General features: G+C 37.7%; 1 protein-coding gene across 18 annotated transcripts in view; it reads left to right on the top strand.

Moving 5' to 3' along the window:
• The window catches only part of CDC14B (cell division cycle 14B), a 105,294-nt gene that overhangs the window by 34,267 nt on the left and 46,302 nt on the right, over nucleotides 1-24,725 (top strand). For 15 of the 18 annotated variants that reach the window (XM_059143437.1, XM_059143432.1, XM_059143420.1 and 12 more), the window contains exons 2-4: nucleotides 15,083-15,173; nucleotides 15,723-15,798; nucleotides 18,684-18,776. In XM_059143437.1, coding sequence (XP_058999420.1) covers nucleotides 15,083-15,173; nucleotides 15,723-15,798; nucleotides 18,684-18,776 — 260 coding nt within the window. Of the gene's footprint in view, nucleotides 1-13,180; nucleotides 13,738-15,082; nucleotides 15,174-15,722; nucleotides 15,799-18,683; nucleotides 18,777-24,725 lie in introns of those variants that run through there. The other 3 variants (XM_059143421.1, XM_059143435.1, XM_059143436.1) reach the window with 3 other exon arrangements.

The raw sequence follows: 24,725 nt of genomic DNA on the forward strand, positions 1-24,725 counted from the left end.
AAGCAGGGGGAATGGCAGAGGGAGAGGGAGAAGCAGGCTCCCCACACCTGCAATCATGACCTGAGACAAAGTCAAATGCTTAACCATGTGAGCCACCCAGGCGCCCCTTTCATAGGCATTTTTTAATATATATTTTATATATATATTTATATTTTGTTACATAAGTCACAAATATTTTCTTCCAGTCAGCTGCTTTTTTTAAAAGCAATTTTTTAGATTTATAGAAACATTGCAAAGATAGTACAGAGAGTTCCTGTATAGTCTTCACAAGTTTCAGTTTCTTCCAACTTTACCCTCTGCATTAGTCACCTTGGGCTGCCAAAATAAATACACAGACTTGGTGGTTTAAACAACAATAATCGATTTTTTTTTTTTTTTTTTCCGGTTCTGGATGTTGGAAGTCCCAAGATTAAGGAGCCACCAGGGTTGGTTTGGGTGAAGCCTCTCTTCCTAGCTTGCTGTGACTTCACATGGCTTTTACTCTTTGTGTGCACAGAGAGAAAGACCCATCTCTGGTATCTCTTCTACTTCTTTTTCGTCCTTCCTTACTTTTTTAGTCTTTCAGATTTTACTTATTTGAGAGAGAGAGAGCAGGGGAAGAGGAATAGCAGACTCTGCGATGAATGCAGATCCAAACGCAGAGCTCGATCTCATGATCCTGAGATTATGACCTGAGCTGAAACCAAGAGTCAGATGCTTAACAGAGTGAGCCACCCAGGTGTCCCTCTTCCAATTCTTAAAAGGACTTTAGTTCTTTTACTCTAGGGCACCATCTTTATGACCTCGTTTAATTACTTTCTTAAAGTCCCTATCTCCAATATAGTCCTAATAGGGGATAAGGCTTCAAGATAGGCGAATACAATTGAGTCTCTACATCATCTTGAAGTACTGTGGTATATTAGGACTCCAACACTGGTATGTTGCTATTAAGTATATGCTAGACTTTATTCAGATACCCACAGTTTTTCCATTAATGTCCTTTTTCTATTTCAGGATTCATTCTAGGCTACTATATTGTTTTTGTTGTCAATCTTCTTAGTCATCTTAGTCTTTGACAATTTCCTTGAGAGTTTTGGGGAGTACTGGTCAGGCATTTTGTGTGTTTGATATTTTCTAATGATTACACTGGGTTTTGGAATGAATACCACAGCAAAGTGGCCTTCTTAGCACATCATATGAGGGGGTACATGAAATCCACATGACAGCCCTGGTTAATTATGACCACTTGGGTTAAAGTAATGTTGGCCAGGTTTTTCTCCTCTGTTAAGTTGCCATTTTCCCCTTTCCATAGTATATTCTTTAGAAGCAAGTCATTAAGTTCACGCAAAGAGGGGAGGGATTAAGCTCCACTTATTAAGCTCTACATATTTTATTTGAAATTCTTCTGTAAGGAAGGTTTAGCTCTTCTCCATTTATTTAATCACTTATTTGTATCAGCATTTGTGCATATTTATTTTATACATGGAGTTAAAATACAATATTATGTACTTATTTTGTATAAGTACTTATTTTGCAATTTTTTTCAGGTTGGCTACAGTATTCTTCTCTCCCTCCACCCCCTTTCTAAAAAATAGCTTATGGTGTCTTCTGTAAATTTATCAAATCCTTTCTCTTTATAGCTTTTGCATTTTGTGTTTTAGTTTAAGACTTTTCTTAAATATCTGAGGATAAGTATAAGGATAGGCTAGATTATGTTGTAATTACAACTCCAAAATCTTAATGGAATTTAACCAGCAAAGGTTTATTTTGTGTTCATGACACATACCTATCACTGATTAGGTAAGATCTGTTCTAAATCTACTTACTCTTGTGACCCAGGCTCGTGGAGCACAGCTAGTACATATATAACTTTTTATTGAGTATGACATAAGTGAACTCATATATTTTAATAATATACACATGTAATAGTAATACATAGTACACAGTAATACAAAGAAATGTGCACTTAAGGAACAACTTGATAGACAGCTTGTGTACATCATGGGTAAATAACTAGCATACAGACTGAGAAACAGAACATCATCATATCCCAGAAACTACCCCTTTGTAGCCTTTCCTAATCACTAACTCTTCCAAGGATAATCCAAATTTTTATTGCCAAAGATTTGTCTTGTTTTAAAATCTATATAAATGGAATTATATGTACTCTTTTGTGTCTGGCTACTTTCACTAAACAGTGTGTTTGTGAGGGTCATCTGTGATAATTGTGCGTGGCTGTAGTTCATTCATTCTTATGTTATTTAATATGCCATTGTAAGCAAGTGTTTCAGTCTACTGTTTCTGAATATCGGTTTGTTTTCAGTCATTTCAAATGATTCTATGAACCTCTTTTTTATTTTTCTTAGTGAATATGTTTTTGTTGTATATATATATCTAGAAGTAGAACTACTAAATCAAAATGTGTGATGTTCATTTTTTATGGACACTCATAGTTTTTTTTTTTTTAAGATTTATCCATTTTGGAGGGGGAAGGGGAAGGGCAGAGGGAAAGAATCTCAAGGAGGAGACTCCCTGCTGAGCGCAGAGCTAGATGCAGGGCTGGATCTCACCAACCTGAGATCTGACCTCAGCAGAAATCAGCAGTCAGAGGCTTCACTGACTGAGCCACCTAGGTGCCCCATCTCTTTTGTTGTTGTTGTTTTTTAAAGATTTATTTATTTATTGGAGCAGGGAGTGGGAGGAGAGGGAAAGAACTCCAAGCAGACTCTGCCAAGTGCAGAGCCTAAGGTGGGGCTCTATCCCTCAGCCCCAAGACCACACCTGAGCTGAAACCAAGAATTGGACACCCAACCAACTGAGCCACCCAGGCACCCCTTGACACTGCCAGTTTTCTAAAATGGTTTGTGTTATGGCTATAATCTTGAGTGCTGCTGGTCAGAGGGAAGGAAAATTCTGCAGGGTTTTGTACCATCAAGTTAATGGGCCAGCCTAAAAGCAATATATATCTCACCTCTGCTATTTAGCTATAAGGGAGTCAGGATATGCAGTCCTCCATCCTGTGGAGAACCAGAATTCCTATGTTCAGCTTTTTAATCAGGTACAGTTTATTTTTTCATGAGTAGTGGTGACAAGTAGACATTTTGTAGGCAGATCATTTTCTTCAGATTTTTGTTTAACCATATTCTACAGATTTTAATATTAATTCTTATTTTTTAAAATTTTTATTTATTTATTTGTCAGAGAGTGACCACAAGCAGGCAGAATGGCAGGCAGAGGCAGAGAGAGAAGCAGGCTCCCTGCTGGGCAAGGAGCCTGATACAGGACTTGATCCCAGGACCCCCGGGATCATGACCTGAGCCAAAGGCAGTGGCCCAACCCATTGAGCTACCCAGGTGTCCCTAATATGAATTCTTATTGACATTAATATTAAATAGCTGTGTTGAATTCTGTTTTAATTTCTCTGTGTTGCACATTATTTAGAGATAGATTTGTTGTGTTATCCTTTCATCAGTAAGTTTCTAGTATTATATTTTGGTCATTGCGTGGCTGTATGTATGGTTTCTGCTTTCTGGAAGTTCTTGTGATTTCCTTGTGACCTTGACACATGATGACTTAAGTGCATATCCTATTTGCAAAGTTTACGTTCTCTGTAAGAAACAGTATTCTGTATTTACTAGATCAAACTTCTAATTTCTTATTTTTTGGAGGTATGTTAGTGTTTTATGATTATGGATTTATTAATTTCTCCTATTTTCACTAGTTTTGTTTTATGGATTTTAAATCTGTTGTCATAAGATGTATGTTGTTGTAATCTCTTGGTAGTTATATATTTAATTATGAAACATCTTCATCTTTTTATTTCTTTTTGGTGTGAATTCTACAGGCATACCTCGGAGATCTTTGCAGGCTCAGTTCTAGACTACTGCAATACAGTGAATATCACAATAAAGCAAATCAAATGAACTCTTTGGTTTCCCAGGGCATATAAATGTTATGTTAGCTATATAGTCCGATTCTTAAGTATGCAGTAGCATTATATCTAAGAAACCAATGTGTATACCTTAGTTAAAAAATACTTTATTGCTAGGGCGCCTGGGTGGCTCAGTGGGTTAAGCCACTGCCTTCGGCTCAGGTTATGATCTCAGGGTCCTGGGATCGAGTCCCGCATCGGGCTCTCTGCTCAGCGGGGAGCCTGCTTCCTCCTCTCTCTCTCTCTGCCTGCCTCTATGCCTACTTGTGATCTCTCTCTGTCAAATAAATAAAATAAAATCTTAAAAAAATATATAAAAAAAATACTTTATTGCTAAAAAATGCTAACCATCATCTGAGCTTTAAGTGAGCCAAAATCTTTTTGCTAGTGGAGAGTCTTGCCTCAATGTGGATGGCTGCTGACTGATCATGGTGGTAGTTCTGAAGGTTGATTGGCTGTGGCAGTTTCTTAAAATAGGACAACAGTGAGGTTTGCCCCATTGATTGACTCTTCTTTTCAGGAATGGTTTCTCCATAACATGCAGTACTGTTTGATAGCATTTTACTAGCAGAATTTCTTTCAAAATTGGAGTCAGTCCTCTAAAACCCTGCTGGCTGCTTATATCAACTGTTACATAATATTCTAAATCCTTTGATTTAATTTCAGCAATCTTCACAGCATCTTCACCAGGAGTAGATCCATCTCAAGAAACTGCTTGTGTTGCTCATCCATAAGGATCAAGTCCTTATCCATTTGCAGCAATCCAGTCACATCTCCAGGTTCCACTTCTAAATCTAGTTCTTTTGCTATTCCATCACATCTGCAGTTAACTTCTTCCAAGTCATGAACCCCTGAAAGTCCTCCATGAGGTTGAAATCAGTTTCTTCCAAACTCCTGTTTATGTTGGTATTTGACCTCTTCCCATGAATCATGAATGTTCTTAATGGCATCTAGAATGGTGAATCCTTCCTAGAAGGTTTTTGATTTACTTTGCCCAGATCTATAGGAGGAACCATTATGTATGACAGCTATATGTATATAGCTTTGCAAAATGTATTTCTTAAATAATTTTGACTTGAAAGTCAAAATGATTCCTTGACTGTGGATGTTTTGGTAGCAGGTATGAACATGTTTATCTCATTGTACATCTCCCATGAGTGCTCTTGAGTGACCAGGAACATTGTCAATGAGCATTGATATTTTGAAAGGATCTTTTTCTCTGAGCAGTAGGTCTCAACATTGGACTTACAATATCCAGTAAACCATACTCTATAAACAGATGTGCTGCCATCCAAGCTTTGTTTTTCTGTTTGTAGAGCACAGGCAGAGTAGATTTAGCATAATTCTCAAGGGCCCTAGGATTTTCAGAATGATAAAGGAACATTAGCTTCAACTGAAAGTTACCATTTATGTTAGCCCTTAATAAGAGAGTCAGCCTGTCCTTTGAAGTTTTGAAGCCAGGCGTTGACTAGCTATGAAAGTCCTAAATGACATCTTCCAATAGAAGGCTGTTTCATCTATGTTGAAAATCTGTTGAGTATAGCCCTCTTCATTAATGACCTTAGCTCGATCTCCTGGATAACTTGCTGCTTCACCTTGTACTTGTATGTCATGGAGATGGCTTCTTTCTGTTAACTTTATGAACCAACCTCTGCTAGCTTCAGACTTTCCTGCTGTAGTTTACCCATTTCTCTCAGCCTTCACAGAATTGGAGAGATGGTGCCTTGCTTTGGCTTAGGCATTGGCCTAAGGGAATGTTATGACTAGTGCAATCTTCTATCCATGTCTCAAAAACTTTCCCCAAATCCGCAATAAGGCTGTCTCACTTTTATCATTAATGTGTTCACTGGAGTAGCACTTTTTATTTTCTTTAAGAACTTTTTCTTTGCATTCACAACTCTGCTTTTTGTGTAAGAGGCCTAGCTTTCAGCTTATCTTGGCTTTTGACATGCCCCCTTCACCAAACTTAGTGATTTCTACCTTTGGGTTTAAAGTGAAAGATGTGTAATTCTTCCTTTCACTCGAACATTTAGAGGCCAATTCCAATATTGTTGTTTCTCAGGCATAAGGGAGGCCTGAGGAGGAGGAAGAGAGATGGGGAAAAGGCTAGTTGGTGGAGTGGACAGAATATACACATTTATCGATTAAGTTTACCATCTTATATGGATGTGGTTTGTGGTATCCCAAAACAATTACAATAGTGACATCAAAGATCACAGCTCACCATAACATATATAATAATGAAAATGTTTGATGTAAGAATTACCCAGATGTGACACACAGACACAAAGTGAGCAAAGGCTGTTGGAAAAAATGGCTCCAAGAGATTGCTTAATGCCATGTTGCCACAAACCTTCAATTTGCAAATATTGTAGTATCTGTGAAGTGCAATAAATGGGGTACCATATTCTATCCTTTCATTTAAATGAAATTCCTATAGGCTTTGTTTTAGTAGTCTTTATTAAATAGTATATACTTCTAAAATCAATATGAAAGTCTTAAAGAGGAATTTAAGTGTTTTATACTTTATTAATATATTCGGACTTACTCTTACCATCTCACTCTGTTTTCTGTTTGTCATATTTTTCTTAGCTGTTTGGTGCCTTGATCACATTTTCTTAGTTTTATTTTCTCTTGCTCTAGTGATTTGGAAGGTATGAAATCCTTCATAGTTCTTCTAATGGCTTCCTTTTAAAAAATTCATTTATAAAATATTTAGGAAATACAGGTGAGTATGGAGACTACTGTAACATTGGGGGAAGATGTTGGGATCTCTTCAGATACAATTACTCTTTTCCCTACCTTAGTTCCAGACCGATTGATACAGGAACATGGGAATTACACAGATAAAGTTTAAAATGTAGGCATTATTACTGGTAAAATTATGGGACTTGGTTTATATCTGTGTGCATTTAGATCTGCAGGCAACTGGAATTACTTATGTAAGCAGTCACTGGCTAATTGGACAACCAGCTACAAGGATAAATTCCAGATGGTGCATCTGCTAACTGATGGAGGCTCTGTCATCCTGGATCCTTGGATGACTATGTCATCCACCCCCCTACCGATGATGCACATGTAGCACCAACAAGAAATAAGCCTCTGTTGGAGTAAACTAGAACATTAAGATTTCAGGGTTAGTTGTTGCCATAGCCTTTCCTGAGCAACCATCTCAGTTCATCACAAAGCATAGCATAGACTAAAACCATCCTTATACTCATAGGTCCTAAAAAGAAGAGTGAGAAAGGACAGTTAGGTTTCTTCTTTTGTGAATTTCTTATTCCCATATTCTGCCCATATATTTATTGGGGTGTTATCTTTTTTCTCTTTGACTTATAGTGGATCGTAAATTCTGATACTAATCATCTTTTGCTTTTATGCATTGTACCTGTCTTCTAGTGTGTGAATTATCTTTTTAAATTTTGTTTATGAGGGGGCGCCTGGGTGGCTCAGTCATTAAGTGTCTGCTTTCGGCTCAGGTCATGATCCAAGGGTTCTGGGATCGAGCCCCGCATCAGGCTCCCTTTTACGCGGGAAGCCTGTTTCTCTCCCTCCCACTCCTCCTGCTTGTGTTCCCTCTCTCACTGTGTCTCTGTCAAATAAATAAAATCTTTTTTTTTTTTTTTTAAGATTTTATTTATTTATTTGACAGAGAGAAAGATCACAAGTAGGCAGAGAAGCAGGCAGAGGAAGAGGGGGAAGCAGGCTCCCTGGATGCGAGGCTGTATCCCAGGACCCTGAGATCATGACCTGAGCCAAAGGCAGTGGCTTAACCCATTGAGCCACCCAGGTGCCCAAATAAATAAAATCTTTAAAAAGAAAACATTTTTTGTTTATGGGATCTTGTACTGAACAAAGCATCAAATCTTTATGTGACCAAATTTCTTAAACTTTTGCTTTATAGTTGGTACTTTTTATGTTTTGTTTTTTAAAAAATCCATCCCTTTGCTTTTGTTTTTCCATATTTTCTTTAAAAACTTTTCAAACTTTATTCTCAAATCTAAGATTTTAATCCACGTGAGATTTTTTTTCTTCTTTGGGGCTAGGTGGCATATGACGTGAGATCAGATCTTCTCCCTCCTGCCGTCTCTGACAGTATACACACCCAGTTATCCCCATACCATGTATTGAATATTCTTAATTTTCCTACTGATCTGTAATTCCATCTCTGGAATTTCCATGTATATGTGGCCTCTTTCTGGGCTCTTGTCTTTACCTTTTGTCTATTCTTGTCTGTGTCAGATTATTTTAAGTTTTACTATTTTTTAAAAAATATTTTATTTATTTATTTGCCAGAGACAGTGTGTACACAGGCAGAGGGAGAGGTAGGCTCCCTGCTGAGAAAGGAGCCTGATGTGGGACTAGAACCCAAAGCATGACCTGATTAGAAGGCAGACACTCAACTGACTGAGCCACCCAGATGTCTCCCCTTACCTTTTCGTTTTCAAAGTGGTCTCAGTTCTTCTTGGCCCTGTGATCTCCTGGATTAATTTTAGGATCAGCTTGTCAGATTCCACAAAAAGCTCTATTGAGAATTTAATAAGAATTGCCTTTATTTTGAGGGCAATCACCATCTTTTGGTAGTGAACCTTCCCAATTATAAATCTGCTGTATCTTCCCATATATTCATAGAGGATATACACTTGTTTTTTTCTATTGTATTTCATAGTTAGTTATTACAGATATTTAGAAAAAAATGTTGGGTTTTGTATGTTAACCATCTATATCTAGAAACTCTGCAGAAGTTTATTAGGTTATTTAATAGTTTGCCTACAGATTCTCTTGTATTTTTTAGGAAAATAATGATTGTCTGTAAATAAGGACAGCTGGCTCCTTTCCAATTCTTCTCTCTCGTTTCTTTTTCTTTGGCATTATCTAGAACCTCCAGTTACTATAATGATAGGAGTTGTTGTCTTTTTTTTTTTTTATTTCAGGGAGAGGCTTACAAATTAAAGCATGAAGTATAATATTTGGTAGAGGTATTTGGAAGATACACTTTATCAGGTTAAGGATGTTCTCCTTTAGGGTCATTATACAAAGACTTAATTGGAACTGACTTGGTTTTAATGATTCCTTTTTCTGTATTTAATGAGATAATCATGTGGCTTTCTTCTGTAATCTGTTCATGATTATAGGGTTTTGTTTGTTTGTTTTTGTTTTTTAAATGATGAGTCAGCCACTGGGAAGGTGTTCTTTTCATATGCCATTGACTGTTTGTATACTTTTCTGAATTGGCTATTTATAGCCTTTGTAGAGTTTTATTTTCTGTTAGGTTGTTATATTGTTTTGTAGGTAATTTTTATCTGTTGTGATGATTAACTCTTTATTATATATTTTCCCCTAAGTCTCTGTTTTTTTCCTGTATGGCCTAAGATTTGTGTCATGCTTGAAAATTCACCATTTAAAAAAAATTTTATTTATTTATTTGACAGAGAGAGAGAGAGAGAGAGATAGCCAGGACCCTTGGGATCATGACCTGAGCCAAAGACAGATGCTTAGCCAACTGAGCCACCCAGGAACCCCTGAAATTCCCCATTTAAATTATAAAACTATTCAGTATATTTTAATAGTTATCTGACATCTTTTTAAAAATTATATAATCTTTTTTTTCCTATATTATACGTAGGATGGGATCTCACTCTCTTTTTATACCTGTAGATATCTGCCTCTTATTTGTGACTGACTTAAAGTATCATTTTCCTCATTTACTAAGTTTTCATATATGCCTAGGTCCATATTTATCTTTTGCTGTTCTAAAATCATACTGTTTTAATTATTCATGATTTATATTAGGGCAAGTCTCTGAGGCAGGGATTTTAGAAATCTCAGGCTTCAATCTAGTGTCCTGTTCTAATTCTGCTACTTTACCACAGGTTTGGGGACCTTGCTTATTAGGTTAGTCACTTTGCTTCTTTAAGGGGTTAGGTTTCATTTCCTGAAAAATACTGATAGTAGCAATAGTAGTATCTACCTCATAGGTTGTAATGAACTTATATTAATACAATACCTGGCACTAAATTCTCAATAATAGCTTGCTGTCATGGTTTTCTTTTTTTTTAAATCCATGCTTTCATTAACATTCTTCCTCTGCTCCCCTTGGTCATTTCTTCCCTTCAAAGATGCATGACTAATATAGATGAGAGCTTGATGTCTGTTGCCTTCTCTCTCAGGTGGAGACTGGTTTATTTTTTTTTACCTGTTCTCTTTTGTTCCACAGGTATAAGCATCTTCCTTTCTGCTTTTCTTGTGGTGAGATCCCTTATACTGTAGGGAAGCTGCGTATGTCTCTAGCTGCTCTGCCAGGATCTGTGAAGTCAGTTCAGTTTCAGGGGTAAAGAGAAATAGTAGAAAGTCCATTGTGTCTATTATGTCCAAGTAGAGTTTTTAAAATTTTCTTTTAAAAAGTGGTATATACTGGGCGCCTGGGTGGCTCAGTGGGTTAAGCCACTGCCTTCGGCTCAGGTCATGATCTCAGGGTCCTGGGATCGAGTCCCGCATCGGGCTCTCTGCTCAGCAGGGAGCCTGCTTCCTTCTCTCTCTCTGCCTGCCTCTCTGCCTACTTGTGATCTCTCTCTGTTGAATAAATAAATCTTTAAAAAAAAAAAGTGGTATATACTGTTTTATCAGTGCCACCTGACTCCTATATATATTTCTCACTTGGTTTAGATCATAGCCCTCTGTTTGATTGATTATCCCCAAATATCTACAGTTGTTATGCAGGAGAATGTTTTTCATTTATTTAACATAGTTATTAAAGGAAGAATTAGCAAATTGGAGGCCAAAAAGCCAAGTCAAAACAAACAACTTTGGCATGAGGATGTTGAAAGTTTTTGTTAGCATTTTAAAATGGTGAGATTTTATTTCCTTCTACTGTTATCATGTTACCCAGAGAAGAAAGAGAGGCAACATTATATGACAGGCATATATAGGAAAGAAGATTTATTACTTTAAAACTTTGGTTTTCTGTTTTTTTTTTTTTTTTTTTTTTATACTTTTTTTATTTTTTATAAACATATATTTTTATCCCCAGGGGTACAGGTCTGTGAATCACCAGGTTTTCTGTTTTTGACAACAGAACCGTTAAGTGGAAGATATGTGGGTTTACAGTAGGTTTATATTTTAATCATGAACCTTTAAGCAAAACTTTGTAAAGACCCCTGTTTCTAGCTCCAGGTTTCTAATAAATAGCTCTCATCTTAGCACTCTAGTCTCTGTAACAGGTTATTGCAATATCCTAACAATAGAGTATTGAGAATATATTCTACAAGGATAATTGGACATCAAAAACCAGTGATTCTTTTTTTCTTCCCTGTAATAATAAAACATCTCTTCCCACTTCCTTCTAGGTATACTCAGTTTTACTTGGATTTGTTAAAAGAAACTCGATTTCAAGATATATGTAGGTAGAAATCAAAAGAAGTTACTAACTAGTTCTCTTCTTTAAATGTGCACAAAGGACATTTTCCAGGTTGCCTTGTACTGTGCTTACCATGTTTTGTATCTTGATGAAGAGTCAGCTTTGGAAAAATGCTGTTAGCTTGCAAGTTCACTTTTCAAAGCTTCATAATTTTGAACAGGTAATATATGGTACAGAATTTGAAAGTTTTTAGAAAGGCATAAATCTCACTTACCCTTCTGTGTTTCTGAACACCCAGGTTCCCTCTGTAAGACATCCACTACTACCAGTTTCTTGTATTCCTTCTGGATATTTGCTATGCGAGATTTCATGTACAGTCATACAAATGAGTATATATACTATACATACACTATGGTAGTATTTAAATAGGAGCCTATCTTGGCAATCTTTTTTTTTTTTTTTTAATATTTTATTTATTTGAGTGAGAGAGAGATGTACAAGAAGGGTTGGGGGTGCCCTGGGTGGCTCAGTGGGTTAAGCCGCTGCCTTTGGCTCAGGTCATGATCTCAGGGTCCAGGGATCGAGTCCCGCATCGGGCTCTCTGCTCAGCAGGGAGCCTGCTTCCTCCTCTCTCTCTTTCTCTCTGCCTGCCTCTCTGCCTACTTGTAATCTCTGTCAAATAAAATAAATAAAATCTTAAAAAAAAAAAAAATGGTGGGGAAGGGAGGGGGTAGATGGAGAAGCAGATTCCCCACTAAGCTGGGACTCCTATGTAGGGCTCCAACCTGGGACCCTGGGATCATGACCTGAGCTGAAGGTCACTGCTTAACCATCTGAGCCACTTAGATGCCCCCTCTCTTGGCAGTCTTGCCAGTTTTCAGTCTTGAACATTTTGCCAAATTACCCTTCCTTGCCTTTCAAGGAGGTTGTCCCAGTTTATATTCCTATCCATAGAAAATGTGAAAGTGCCTGTTTCCCTACAGACTCACCAATAGGATGCCTTATCAAACTCTTTTGATTTTTGCCAGTCAGAAGGCAAAATAGTACCTTGTAGTTTCAGTTTGTATTTTGAAGTTCAGCATAAGATGAGATGAATTTTAAAAATATTTTTCCAGTTTATCTCTTGACTATGTTTATTTGACATGAAGACCATTTTAAAAATGTGTATCAATTTAGTAGTTAATTCTCTTATGGCTTTTAGATTTTGTTTCATTTAGAAAGGCCTACTCGGAGAGCACAGAAATAATTCATTGTTTTTTTTTTTACATTTAAAGCCTTTGATCCCTCCAGAAATTTTAGAATAAGGTTAGGAGGTATACAGGCTTACTTTTGAGGCAAATATGTATATACTGTAATATAATGTGTATGTTTGTATTGAGACTATAAGTAATTTAGGGGAAGGAGTTGTTACTGTATTGCTTTTCTCTGTAAGGGAGAGTCATTGCAAATTTTTTCATGGATAAAACAATAGTTTTTCTGTCGGAAATTTGGAAAAAGAACAAGGGGAAACGAAAACCAGCCACGGCCCCTGCACCAATATATGTAACAAAATCCGGACCATACACACACTGTATCATAATTTTTTTTCACTTGAGACTAAACAGTTAAACAGATTTAGAAAATACTTTAAATGGATGCTTCATATTGTATTGATGCTTCGTATTTTGTCCGAATATTTTTCAACCATCCCAGGGCTTTCCTGAGGCGAAATCTAAGGCCTTTAAAGAAACGCCTGGCCTCAGTTTTTAGGCTTACCTTTAAATCTGGAACCGTTTTTGGAAAGCCCATTTTAGATGAGATGCCAGCACTGGCGCAAGCCGGCATCCAGAGGGTCTGGACCCAACCTGACCCAGGACAGGACGAAGTCCGGCCCACCACCCTGCCTCCTCTATCCGGACTGGCCAGAGCGCCCCCTAGCGGCGGCGGCGAGAGCAGCTGAGTGCGCGGCTGTAGGAGGGCCCTCTCGTCGCTTGGCAGATCCCCACCGAGCCTGTCTCTTCTGACAAGTCCTTTTAATGGCTTTTGGAGCTGCTTGTTTTCCGAGGCTGGCATTCCCTCTCCCACGCTTTGCTGCAGGCCCCGACTTCAAGTGCAGAATTGCTGCGGGGCCTGGCCTGGAGCTGCAGAATATCGGGCCGACGCTCAGCCCGAGCGGCTGGGGCTGGTCTGCGTCCCACTCCCTCGCTGCTTCGTTTGGGGACGTTTGAGAAGTTTTGAACTTCCGGGGTTGGCTGGCCCGCGTCTGCCCTGTGGAGGGTGACCGAGGGGCGTCGCTGTGCCCTGCCCTTGGGCGCGGCCCTTTAAACTTTCTGTTTTTTTAAACTTTGGGGGTGTGGTCGCGGCGCCTCCTCTCTCAGCGGCTGGTTGTTCCCTGGCCACCCGGTCCTCCCCTCCGCCCCGCCTTCCAGATGCTTTGGAATCATGAGCCGGGAGGGCGCAGGGACCCCTCTGGTGGTGGAGGTGATCAAAGGTGAGTGGGGTGGCGCGGGGCTTGCCTGTCCCGGGAGTGACTGTGACAGCCGTATTTAGGGGGTGTCAGGCCGTGCCAGGGGAGGCGAAGAGGCACCTACTACCGGCCAAGAGCCGCCCTTCAACTTCTGGGCCCGGCCGATGCTGTCTCACGGGCGTGGGTGGCTTCCCGGGACTCCTTGTCCCCAGGCGCGGTCTTGCTTTGGGGCGAATCCGCACAGATGTGTGCAGTTGGGAACCTGGTGTCCTTCCACCCCTGGCTGGCAGAGGAGTTGCCCCTACTCACCCACGGGAGCAGAATCCTAGGTCACTCTGCACAGGGATCAAGGGTCATTTGTGGTTAGCAAGGAATCAGCTCCGTCATCTGTTTGAGTGTTTGTGGTTACGAGACATTTCAGTTGAGGAGTTTGCAAGGAAATAAACACGGCAATTGTGTGAGTTGAACTGCAGACAAAAATTGTTTAAATTACCATTTGGGGAACGGATGCCAGCTGGCATTGTTTCTTTTAAACTATTTTGAAGACTATACTTGATTTTGCTACAATCTGAGTGTAAATAAGTATTCTATTAGCACTATTTAGCACCACTAGTAGGTATTGCAGGTGACTGCTTCACCGTGGATTTTAAGGCAACTTTTTGGGGGGTGAGGCAAGGGAGGAAGGGTGGAGCCTCTGAGCATTACTGCTCCTTACCATTCTTGCTAAAGGTCACAGCAGCCTGACTGCATTTATGCAACACAAGTTCATCTCACTCATCTTGGAGAAACCTCTCATTGCTTCTGTTGTAATGGTAATTTGTCTAATTGTAAAAATAACTACAAAAGTAGTGATCCCTAAGAATAGTTGAATAAACTTATGGTTTGTTTTGTTGTTTGTGTTCTACAGAAGCAAATGTTAATTTTGCAGCTATTTTGACAGCATTCTTTAGCTTCTACTTAAAAAAATAGTTTCCTATTGAAACCATTTTTTTTAGGATGGCTTGAAAACCTACTGAAACAGAGCACAAGTAATCTGCCTATCCAATGCATGATGCTGTTTGCTGAAATTTCTTAGCCCAGGGGAACCAAAGTTTTGTAATGAGAGGTTCCTCTAGAAACCTAGCCATATTGCTGTGAAAAACTACTTATTGCTATTGAGATTTATGATTTTAACAATTTCTCCTTTAAAAATGTTGCTTATTTATTGTTACCCACCAAAATAGCTGAACACTTTGAAATTACCCATTGGCACCCTTACCATGCATGAAAAAAATAAAAATATGACTTAATCTGAAAAGAGTTGCATCATGATATATGAAACTTTTTTTAATAACCTGAAGGAAGGAACATTGCAATTTTTCCATTTCAGATCGCCTTTGTTTTGCCATTCTCTACAGCAGACCAAAGAGTTCATCAAATGTACATTATTTCAGCATAGATAATGAACTTGAATATGAGAAGTAAGTACTGCTTTTTTAAACGATTGCTAGTAACTTTTTTTTTATTTTGAAGAATCTAAAGGTATGTTTGTAAATAGAATAGCCTTGGAAAATTACAAATCTGTTGATTGATAATTGCCAAGTACTTTTTTCTTGGTAGTATAACCCTTGGTAATAAAGTAGACCCTTAGGGCAAATATCAAAATGAAGGAACATTCCTAAATTTAACAAGTTATATTTGAAGTCTAGCAGCTTAAAGTACATATGAGATATAAACTAGTATAGTTATAAGTAAAATGTGGGAAAATGTGTGGGAAAACAGCTTTTTTAGTCAGATATTATTGAAGCTGGAATTAAGCACTGTAGCCCTTGTTATATTTTTTAGTAGGCATTCCTTACCAGAATACCACTAGTTTACCACTAGTACAGCAGTATCATTAACATTGTTAACCAATAACAGTTTGGTGTATGCATTCTTGTCGTAGTTAGATATTGTAGTTCCAAAAAGGCATTTATAAAATTTAGAAGATCTGGAATGTATATGTATGTTTTTGTTTTTCATTTTTAAAGCTTCTACGCAGATTTTGGACCACTCAATTTGGCAATGGTTTACAGATACTGTTGCAAGATAAATAAGAAATTAAAGGTAAAATCTTTTTTACTTAAAATTTGACTTAGGTAATAATTGTTAGCCCAATTCTGGGGAGGGAAAAGAAAGAAAAACATACCTCTCTTTTTTATTTAAAAAAAAAAAAAAGTAGGGGCTCCTGGGTGGCTCAGTGGGTTAAGCCGCTGCCTTTGGCTCAGGTCATGATCTCAGGGTCCTGGGATCGAGTCCCGCATCGGGCTCTCTGCTCAGCAGGGAGCCTGCTTCCTCCTCTCTCTCTCCCTGTCTCTCTGCCTACTTGTGATCTCTCTCTGTCAAAAAAAAAAAAAAAAATCTTAAAAAAAAAAAGTTATTTTTCACTGCAGTGTTGTTTGGGACATATATGTGATTTTTGTTTTGTTTTGTTTTAAAGATTTTATTTATTCATTTGACACAGAGAGATCACAAGTAGGCAGAGAGGCAGGCAGAGAGAGAGAGAGGAGGAAGCAGGCTCCCCGCGAAGCAGAGAACCCGATGCGGGACTCGATCCCAGGACCCTGAGATCATGACATGAGCCGAAGGCAGCGGCTTAACCCACTGAGCCACCCAGGCGCCCAATGTGATTTTTGTTTTAAATAATAATAGTGTATATATGTTTCTTGTTCAGAGTTTTGACTGAATGGTTTAAGCTTGATTGGGTCATTTTGTTCTGGTTTGGATTGGTAATGCTCAGATACTTGAAAAGCCAAAGTAGAAATTGGTTAATAAAGTGAGACCTCTTGCTATCTGATCTAATGGAACTGATACCTAACAAGAGAAATTTCCCTTGCTTTGGTTATTGTTCTTTCTGCCTTTACTTTGACAGAGTGCTTTATTACTTTATAAAGAGTATTGGCTCATTTTACTTCCATTCTATCCTTAATCTCCCATGATAGTTGTACTCCTTGTGACTCCTTACCCCCACCTTTATATATACATTAAGGAGCAAGGAAAGCAGGGGCAAACAGCCTCTCTTTAAGACTGTGTATGAGAGTTGCAAAAGTGTATTTCTGTTACTTTGATCTCAGACCCCATTCCTTTATTTAAAAAACTTCTAAGTTACAGTCACATCAATAAAAAGTGTTTATGTACTGCTTAGCAAGTCCAAATTAGTCACTGTAAATTCTAAAGTAGAAAATACTGGATTTAAGGGTAGGTATTTCTTAAAAAACAGCTTTATCCAATTGATTACTTATCATCCTAGTAACACAGAAAGAAATAAAATTTATTTTATTTTTTTTTTTTAAGATTTTATTAATTTATTTGACAGAAAGGCAGTGAGGGAGGGAACACAAGCAGGGGGAGTGGGAGAGGGAGAAGCAGGTTTCCCACTGACCAGGGAGCCCCATGTAGGACTTGACCCCAGGACTCTGGAATCATGACCAGAGCTGCAGGCAGATGCTTAACGACCGAGCCATCCAGGTGCCTATAATTTATTTTCAGTTAAAAATTAAATTATATTGCAAATTTATGAGTGAGGCAGATTTTTTTTTTCCTTGAGTGTCAAACCTAAAATTCCCCATTGTAAATGTTAGAAGCACCTGTCAAAGGAGTTACTAATTTGCAAAATGGAAGTTGTAGCATTGCCTTTTCTTTTTTGTATTATATGTGTTTGCCCTACAGATTTATGTAGAGATGGAGACTCTTCTCTCTGGACTTTATTTTTCTCTTGAATAGGAATATAAGTTTATGGTCTTGTATATTTATGGCCACACCCTCCTTCTTTTTTCCAGTTGCTAATGGCTGGTCTTTTGTTCATACAGGGCTGGGAAGCTAAAAATAATTTCCTCCCTGAGGCCACCCGCCTATGTTTCTTTGCTTTAATTTTGAAAGACTTTTCTTTTCCTTTCCTGTACTCCACCTTTTATCCTTTGACTCAACCAAGAATATATTGACATATCGGTCCTTTTTTTTTTCTTTTTCTTCTTTTAATTTTTTGTCATTTACCAAAACAACTTCTTTCAGGGTGTTGACCACCCAACCTGATGGAAACATTACTGCCTAGTCAATTAGTGACAAAAGTGTGTTGAGAGTTTGAATTAAAGTGTCTTGTGCTTGTGTTCCTCTATGGCTGGTTGGGTTTTGGTTTTGTTTTTTTAAAATCAACTTGGATCTCTTACTCTTTGGAAACAACTAAAGGAAAATAATGTACATGTACATCATTGACTCACAGAAATCAAGAAATGTGTGCTTTTTGAACTGAATATATCCTTTCCCTTATGCTTACCTGAATCTGTTTCTGCTCATGTTAGTGAAATACAGGTGAGGAGGTGCTAACTATAATCATGTGCTTTTTTGGGTTTTTAAATTCCATACCCTTTCTATTTAACTGTTTATTGAAGTACAGAAATAGATACAGATCTTGAGGGCACAGTTCAATGAATTTTCACAAACTGAATATATGTAGGTAATCATCTTGGTTATCAAATCAAGAACAACATTAACATCACCAAGTAAGAGTCCACTTTTGTTCTGTTATCTCTTCTCTACCCTCCCCCTACCCTCTTACCCCATTCATCATCTTGATTTCTAACAGAATGAGTTATTTCTGCCTGTTTTAATATACCCTTTTAATTATAATCGTTTTGGGAATTGATTTAGAACGCAAAATAGGAGAAGGAAAGCAAAGTCTCCCACTGCCTTTTCCAGCATCTTGTGTATTCTTTAAGAGCTTATACTCCAAGCCCCTCCCTACTCCTTAACTGTACTTTCATCCTAATCTAAAAACATTTCTTCTATGGGAAGGTACATGGTATTTTGGGATATCAAAGTTTATCATTTTAAAGATCTTGCTAAGGTGAATGCCTATACATTGTAAGGTTTGAAATTTGTCTTCATCACAAAATGAAGTTATAGAAAACTTGAAATTAAAGAGAAAATACTAACACCTGTTTATCTTTATGTAGTCCATCACAATGATGAGGAAGAAAATTATTCATTTTACTGGCTCTGATCAGAGAAAACAAGCGAATGCTGCTTTCCTTATTGGATGTTACATGGTAAGTATTTAACTGATTTCCCAACATATTAGTGAAAATGTATACAACAGTGGTACTTAAAATTGCAGTTGGAATTTGGAAATTACTTTTTCTAAGATAATATCTTGATTTCTTTCCAGAAAGAACATGTTTTGCTTTTTAAGATTTGATCAACAGGGAAGACTGTGCATATTTGGAGGGACAGAGTATATGGAAGATTTCTGTACCTTTTACTTAGCTTTGCTATTCTGAACCTAAAACTGCTCTTTAAAAAGCCTATTTTTTAAAAAATTGATCAACAGTATGTGTTACAGCACTTAAGGTTAGAAGATAATGCCCCCAAAGCTGTGTTTTTATAAACCTATGATCCATTTAGTGAAGTTGTTTAAGTGGAGTCAGGAGCAATAATTGATTTTTTTTCCTAGAAAAACATCAAAGTGTGTCACATGAGGTAAGAGTGCTTTATAATTTGAATATAGTCCATTTTTTCCTAACTAAGGTTTGACTCTTAGATCTATTCTCATGGATTTTCTCCATTCTCATGAAAGCGTCTAGCATGAGGACATAGTCAGTGTTGTAGGTCAAGTTTTACATACTATATAGGTTACATAAGACACTCAGAGGTCTTTTTTTGTTTTAAGACTTTATTATTTATTTGTCAGAGACAGCGTGCACAAGCAGGGCAAGCGGCAGGCAGAGGGAGAAGCAGACTTCCTGCTGAACAAGGAGCTCAAAGCGGGACTTCATCCCAGGACCCTAGGATCATGATCCGAGCTGAAGGCAGTTGCTTAGCTGAGCCACCCAGGCGTCCCGAGGTTTATTTGAAGTTTTTTTTTTTTTTTTTAAGATTTTATTTATTTATTTGACAGACAGAGATCACAGTAAGCAGAGAGGCAGGCAGAGAGAAGAGGAAGCAGGCTCCCTGCTGAGCAGAGAGCCCGATGTGGGGCTCGATCCCAGGACCCTGAGATCATGACCTGAGCCGAAGGCAGAGGCTTTAACCTGCTGAGCCACCCAGGCATCCCCCCCCGCTGAGATTTATTTGAATCATTGGAAAATACAGTTTGGAATAGCCAGTATTTACACAAGAGTTATAAATTTCATTTATTTATAAGGATCATGGAAGATTTTGTTTTTAGAGTCACATTTTATCAGTGCCTAGTACATTCATCTGCAGGGGTACCTTAGCAACAGTTTTTCCAGAGTAGGCTGAGGGCTCCTCCAGAGTAGTGCCCCTTATCTTTTTGTTTGTTGGTGTGGAAGCTAGCTGTCCTATTCATTGGAGAAGAATAGTGAGTGGATGTGTCTTCTGCTGCCATCCACAATAAGGGGATTGTTTCTGAAGTTCTTTAGATAAGTTTTTTCTTCCCCCAACTTGCTACTTGCCTCTGTCATGCCTTCCTCCTTTTGGAAATTATTTTCTGGTTTAATAATTTGGAATATACAGTGATTAAACCAGAAGTTGGTGGTACTGGCTGAAATTACACCTAAACTTTTCATAATTTCCTTTTCTATGTTTAAGGTAAATCATTAGGAAATGTGATTAAGGCCTTTTTGCTCTTATTTTCATCTTGCGTTCACAGAAGAAATGTTTCTGGGATAGGGCTGTTTTCTTACCATCTCTGAATGTGTGAAAACACTGGTTGTAGATTAGGTCTACTAAAATTTGACTTCTTAAGCTTACCCAGATGTCTTGCTTTTGTTTTTTTTTTTCCCCCCTTATCTCTCGTGGTGTTCATTGTGCTTAGTACCAAAAATTCTTAGAGGGGGGATAAAAAGCCTATGCGAGTTAAGAAAAAGAGTACAGAGAGGTGGCTCTTTTAACTGGGACATTTGGTGCCATTATTTAGCCCCATTACTTAGCCATTACCTGGGTCAGAAGCCTGTGGATTAGAATAAATCACGACAGCTTTATAGAAAAAGGGATGCAGCCAGAATTCTTGGGGTTTATAAAATATTAAAGGGGACCCTGGAGATATGGTTCTTAGTGTGACAGTAAAAGTCTTTATATTATCAAGGGGGAAATGGTTGAAAGCATTCCATTTAAGAGAATGTGCTCCTGAATAGAACACACAGAGCTCTGCCTCGACTGCTCTTGTGTCAGTCATTTATTTGTCTCTGGTCAGATGTGATGTCCCCAAGATGGTGGAGGCAGGGAGCAGGTTTTGGGGAGCCAGACATGGTGACTTCAGTGTCAAGAACCCCTAGAGAGGGTGGCTGTGAGTGTGTTGGAAACCAAGGGTTTTGTTAAAAACAAAGTACTTGATAATTTTATAAATAAGGAATTTCCTTTTAAAAGTCTTATTGCTCTTGTTTTTCACGGCCAGTGATAAAAACAGTGACTCCTTGGCACATTTACTGAAAATTTGTTGTTGTATTTGCTCTAAGTTTGGTGTTGTCCTTTTGACTTTGTTTATGGTTACGTTTTGGCAGGTCGAAGTTTATTTTTCTGTATTTGACGTATTTAGAGTTAGAAGTCCTTTCAGGATTTTATGGTCTCAAATTAGCACAGATTTGATTGGTTAGTAAAGTGCCAGGTAAGCAATTTGGACATTGAGTTGGGTTCATTCTTCTGCTGAGTTAGAAGCCAGCTCAGCAGGAGGATTATAGTTCTTGGCTTTAGCAAAAGTCTTCGCAGCCGTGACTGGTTGGCTAAAATAGAAGCTTGGAGTTGAAATGATGCTAGGTGAGAAAACAGGAGAAAAACTTCTAATAAAAGGAAATTAATTAATTAATAAAGATTTTATTCATTTATTACAGAGTGTGCAAGAGCACGAGTGGAGGGTAGGAGGTGTCGAGGGAGAGGGAGAAACAGGCTCCCTGCTGACCAGGGAGCCCAACTGTGGGCTCCAGGCTCAATTCCAGGACCCTGGGATCATGACCTGAGTCAAAGGCAGACGTTTAACCAACTGAGCCACCCAGACGGCCCGAGAAAAAGAAATTTATTAATAGTAGCAAAGGAGTGTCAAGATATAATATAGATACCTCAAAAGATTAAACATCGAGTATGAATTTGATAGATTTGAGGTGAGGATTTGATCTGGTTGAAGTCTGTTGAATCCTCTGATTAAAGAATTTTAGAAAGAGTGAGTTTCCTAGAAATTGGTTTGCAGCCTCGATAACCTTTTCTAGAGTTGTTGAGGAATTTTGGAAATAGTAATGCTTTTTAGTGATTCATCTGGAAAGTGGTGTGGTAATGTTAGAACAAAAAATCTGGAGGAAGAACTGTTGGGAAGGAAATATTCCGAATGGACTGACTCTCTATGCATCCTTTTACACTCTGAAAGGAATGCCCTCTCCATCTTCGTGTATACAAAAGGATTCAAAAGGATCAAATATGGAGTGTAGAGGAGGCTTGAATAAAGTGTCAGTCCTTCTATTTATTTTTTTTTGTCTTAAAAGCAGAGGTGGTTTGGTTTTGAAAATAGTCAAAATACTCTGCTATTGAAACAGGATTGATATGCCCATGCTCTGTTAGTCCCATTTGTCAGATGGTCAGGTGCTACATGTGGCAGAAATGAGATTATTGGCTTAACTATTCATTTGTCTTTGTGTATTTCCAAGTATTGCACTTTGTGTGGCCTGATAAATGGTTTTAGCAACTATCTGAAATGGTAGGAGCTTTGTTAACACACTAGGTGAAAGTAAGTCTTTTATACACTTACTCACTGTGGAAGAGTCCAAAAATATAGAAGATATCTCAGTTTTTCTTTTTACAAAAAGATAAGTACATCACATAATTTTATAGAGTGGTAAGTTTATCCCTTTGTCATAAGTCAGTGGCAAATACCTAGGCAGATTTGAGGGGTAGTGGTATTTAACCTGTTATTTGAAATTTTAAGTGGAAAAGCAAGTGCCTTTCAAAACATATTCTTGATAGTGAAGAGAGTATTTTGAAAATAAAAGCTTGAAACTTTGTTTTGTCAGTTCGTTGTGAAAAATATCATGTCAAAACCCGTATTTATACCCTTGAGAAATTTAGGAAACTTGCCTTAAAAAGAACCCTTTTTTGTATTTATAAAAGCAGGACATGTGCATATGTGTGTGTAAAATCCCATCTGTTTTATGTTCACCAGGACAGTTTTATCACTGTTTTTTTTTTTTTTTTCCCAGTCAGTGGCCCATTCTTCCCTTTTAGTTATACCTGTATTACATTCATATTTCCTCCATTGATCCAAAATGTCCAAAACAGTACCTAATCCAGGACCATACATTGTGTGTGATTGTTGTGTCCTTAATCTCTCTGACACATGTATGGTCCGTTTTTGCTAACACTGATGTATGGAAGAGACCAGATCCCTTATGGAGTGTTCCACCTTTTGAATTTCTCTGGTTTCTTCCTTGTGGTATTTTTAAACTTGTTTCTCCATTCTCTGTATGTCTTGTGAACTGGAAGTTAAATCTATAGGCTCCTGTATTAGTAGTATATGTTGCATTGTGTTAGAAAACATATGATACCGAAATTATCATTAAGGATGCTAAAAATGACCACTGGATTTGGTGCTAACCATCAAATTCCTTCAATGTATGGTTTTCTCCTTTATGACTTAATGGATTCCATATGGTGTTAATTTTGGAATTATTTATATGTTCAGTTCCCCATCAATAATGCATCTAGTGTTTTATACAATTAATAGGACTTGCCTCAATCAATAATTTTATTATGGCTTCAATATAATCATAGTTTCCAATTATTTTATTCATCCTGCATTTATTAGTTGGCTTGCTTTTATGGGAGTTGAGTTTCCCCTCACCAGTTGAGACTGAAACCAATTTGGTTATCCTGAAACCAGCTTCCTACTGAAAAGGTAGAATGAATGATCTTTTCCCTTTAAGGACATAGTTTTCAAAGTCAAGTGTCACATTAATAGCCACAAAACAAAATGTTATAACCCAGTTTAAAATCATCTAAATAATGTTTCAGTGGATTCTAAACTTACTTGCTAAACATTGCAAAAATGTGTAGCACTTTTCCCTTTAGTTTTTAACAACATCCCCTTAGCATTTGGGATGTTGAGAATTTACTAACCAAATGTCCATCATTGCTGGATAGGATGAAAGAAAATGTGTGTAATCATTATTGCATTTGCATTTACTTATCACTGGAAAGTATCTTTTTAAGTCATAGCACCCAGTAACATCAGGAATTGAAACAGCTGTACACAATTTTATTTATATGAAGCCCTTGGAAGATATCTTGTATGTCTAGTCTGCAGTGACAGAAGGCATAGCAGTGGTTGCCTCAGACTTAATGGGGAGGAGGGAGACATTTGGGACTAACTGGGAAGATGCACAAGAGAACCTTTGGGGTGATAGACAACACCTGGATGGTGTTGTGGTTAGATAGCTCTGGACAGTTGTTGAAACCCACTGACCTGTACATTTAAGATGTTTTCAATGATGGTAAATTATACTTCCATAAAGTTTTTTTTAAACCAACAACAGAAAAATACCTAAACTCACAACTAGGCTTTTAAATAAAGATACTTAAAAAATGAACCATTAACTTAAATTTATTAATATTTTAGTGAACAGAGTTTCTTTAAAGCACAATTACTATATAATTATTTAAAAAATAATTATCACTTTATCTTTCTCTTACTATGTAATTTTTTACATGTATACTTTGTAACAGAAGTGGTAGTGCATTATTATATTAGTAGGTACAAACTTTAATTGCTAGTTGCAAACCTCTTCTTTGGAAGAGGGCACAGAGATGCCTGCACTTTCAATTTATGTAGAGCATCTGGCACAAATTAGGCACTCACTAAATGTCTTTTTTTTATATTTTTTCTGCTTCGTTCCACTATTCTCATATCTTAAATCTACTTTTTATATTAAAAAACAAGAAAGATGCCATTTTATCTTGTTGGTTATCAACTTTGTTCAAATCTGATTACCCCAGCAATTATATTTTTCTGCAGATACATAGTATTCAGCTCTTCCATAGGTAAATGTACTTTTGAGGGC

This window comes from Mustela lutreola, chromosome 12, assembly GCF_030435805.1.
Source record: "Mustela lutreola isolate mMusLut2 chromosome 12, mMusLut2.pri, whole genome shotgun sequence".
In the NCBI taxonomy this organism is placed as follows: domain Eukaryota; kingdom Metazoa; phylum Chordata; class Mammalia; order Carnivora; family Mustelidae; genus Mustela; species Mustela lutreola.